The following is a 2,864-nucleotide window of genomic DNA, read 5'->3' as shown; positions in this document are numbered from 1 at the left end:
ACTAACAAAATTCATTGACATTATTTCAAGTGTTCACATAAACAGAATTTGAGGCAGACCTGGGGACAAATTTTCACAAAGTTGAATCTTTCCAGGGACCTCAATTTCCACAAACATGAGTGATGTCATTCACCACCCTCATTTATATTTATCAGCCAGGATTACCACATGCATGGTGAACATCAAATGAAGATCCTCAGGAGATAGTGGCAAAGATTCCTCCAGGGGTGAGGAAAAAGCTGTAAAAAGTGAAACAGGAATGCAGGTGTAGCATCTTCCTTGGCCACAGTGATAATAGTACATGGGTATATATTGGTACCTGTTTGATTTGCTGATCTGTGTGGCACTTCATAAACCATTCTGCCCAGCCTCAGAGATGGAAAAATATGTTCACTTTATTTTTACTCCTCTTGATCCAGAACATTCCACTTCTTGTGGCTGATTTTATTTATCCCAGGTGCTTTTGGAGAATAAAACGGAATAAAGACAAGGATGGAAATCTGGGATCAGGTTGTAGCTTCTTTATTCAAGCAGTACCATGGCCCATGGAGAAAGAGATTTTCAGTTCTGTTTTGGAAACACAGTAAGTACTTTTGTATTTTCCATGTAAATGTCACCATGAATATTTTCTGAGTCTACTGAGGTTGTGGAGCAAAACAATGCAAAGGGTCTTTTGTAGTGTGTTATTAATGTGCAAAACAAAGAAGAACTTCAAATTCTATTTAAGACTTAATGGTATATTACCACTTTAAATTGACAGAATTTTTTTTCCAGCCTGCCTTCCACTCATAGGGATGGAATTTGAGTCATAAAACAACTTTGGGCCATTATCAATCACATATTTCCCTCTCATAGACAGTTTCTACAGTACAGTGGCACCATGATATTTTATTGAAAGACATCATTTTTATGACTTTATACTAGATGAGTGTATACAAATGACCACAGAGTCTGGTGATAGTATTTCACTAACTGCAGCTTCTAGTGTTTGTGCTGGGGCCAATAATGTTGGAGACACACCTAGCTGTGTAGAGTCTTCATCTAGATGTTCAGTTACTTTCTTAAATTTCATCCGTTAGGTCCCTGTTTATGTACTGAAGCTGCAGCAAGAATTGATGTAAGAGATCTGTTCTCTGTCAAATTCATATTTTGATCTATGCAAATTCACTGGCTTTTAGGTCTTACAAAGACCACTTCTTCACTTTCATTAGAATAAAGAAGGGATGTACTGACGGTAAAGAATATGTTTGAATTCTGTGAAAAGTGATATTATTTATTACTAATAGTGGTGACTAGTTACTTCCCTAGTCACTCTCCTGGGTGACAAGAGTGGCATATGGTAGTTGGCAATATGAAAGAATAAGGGTGGAAGAGTTACTCACTACCTCATGTTTGCCATTATTTAAGGAGCATATGTCTGCCCTCTTTACCTCTCTGTTATTTAATCCAATACTTTCAATATTTAGCATTTATGTCTGTATTTTAGTAATTTTACAAAATATATAGTTGCATAGTTTACCAGTGTGGACATTATCTACATTTTGATTTTGTGAACTTCTGATAGTTTTTTTTTCAGACATAGTACTTTAGACCAAAAAGCCACTCTAACCACTTATGTATTTTACGTTTCTTAATGTTTACTGTAGAGGAGTTAGTGTTTTATTTGTACAAGTACTAGAATCAAATTTCTGTCATGTGTTACTAAAATTTGTAATGCCATCTTTTTTCTGAGTGTTTATGAATAATATCCTTTAAGGGGTTGTGTGTATAAAAAAAGAACCAGGACAGATATATAGTTTCTAAATAAAATATAGATATTTAACTCCTAATAAAAATTAATAATAAAGTAATATATTTGATATTTATCAGTCACATGTTTTGAAGTAATTCAGAAGGGTTATGAGTTATTCTTTTCATAAACATAAACACACAATAGAATTATTCCATTGCAACTGAATTTTAGAAAGAACATTTAAGATAAGAATGATTATGTGGGGATATGATAAATATATTGCCCCCTAGTGAGAAAGAATTTTAATGACATGAGACAAGTAGTGCCACAGAAGACTGCTGTGAACTCATCTGTCATTCTTTCACTGCCTTAACCAATAGTCAATTTCATACAAAAATACCATAAACTCAATGGCACCCATGCATACCATGTACTTTACATATTTATCACTAATTTCAAATGAATATGTGACCATTTTTTACTGTTTCATCAAAGCACTTGGTAATTTATTTACTGTCTTAGCAAACATTCAAAAGCCAGATGGAAAAAACTCTCTCGGTGAGAACTTGACAATAGTACATCTCATTTATGGGAGAATACCTCTCATGAACATATGAATGTTTTAAGAGCTTCCAGCTTCTTTGGTCATCTCAATCACATTACACAGGTCAGTTCAATCTTTAGGGTGTGGGGGCAATATAATACAGTGCAGGATTTTCCTTTTATTGACTGTAAATGATATCTGTAAATTGCTGTCCTTATAATCACTGTAACCTTTTACAGAACACACACTGAAAATCACAAGCATGCTCTGGCCTTGGCTTTTTCCATAAATGAAGTCAACAGGAACTCTGATCTTTTGCCAAATATGTCTCTAATATTTACATTCTCAGCACATATTTGTGATTGGGAACCCCAAGTAAAAAGTCTCATTTATTTGAGTTTACAAAATCATGACATTTTCCCTAATTATGTCTGTAATGATGACATGTGTGCAGTGGCACTTACAGGACTAAACTGGGCAACAACTCTGACACTTTATATAATCTTAAACAACTTCATATCTCATCAGGTAAGTGTGTGTGTGTGTGTGTGTGTGTGTGTGTGTGTGTGTGTGTGTGTGTGTGTGTGT

At 34.7% G+C, this 2,864-nt stretch overlaps 1 protein-coding gene across 1 annotated transcript in view; it reads left to right on the top strand.

Annotated features, from left to right (window-relative positions):
* Positions 1–386: 386 nt before the first annotated feature.
* The window catches only part of LOC110315829 (vomeronasal type-2 receptor 116-like), a gene marked incomplete at its 3' end in the record, with an annotated part of 4,922 nt that continues 2,444 nt past the window's right edge, over positions 387–2,864 (top strand). The window contains exons 1-2 of the mRNA XM_021189787.1: positions 387–583; positions 2,516–2,804. Coding sequence (XP_021045446.1) covers positions 387–583; positions 2,516–2,804 — 486 coding nt within the window. The remainder of the gene's footprint in view (positions 584–2,515; positions 2,805–2,864) is intronic.

This window comes from Mus pahari, unplaced genomic scaffold (genome assembly GCF_900095145.1).
Source record: "Mus pahari unplaced genomic scaffold, PAHARI_EIJ_v1.1 scaffold_9089_1, whole genome shotgun sequence".
NCBI classification, from domain to species: Eukaryota; Metazoa; Chordata; class Mammalia; order Rodentia; family Muridae; genus Mus; species Mus pahari.
This window is presented reverse-complemented; position numbering and strand designations above follow the sequence as displayed.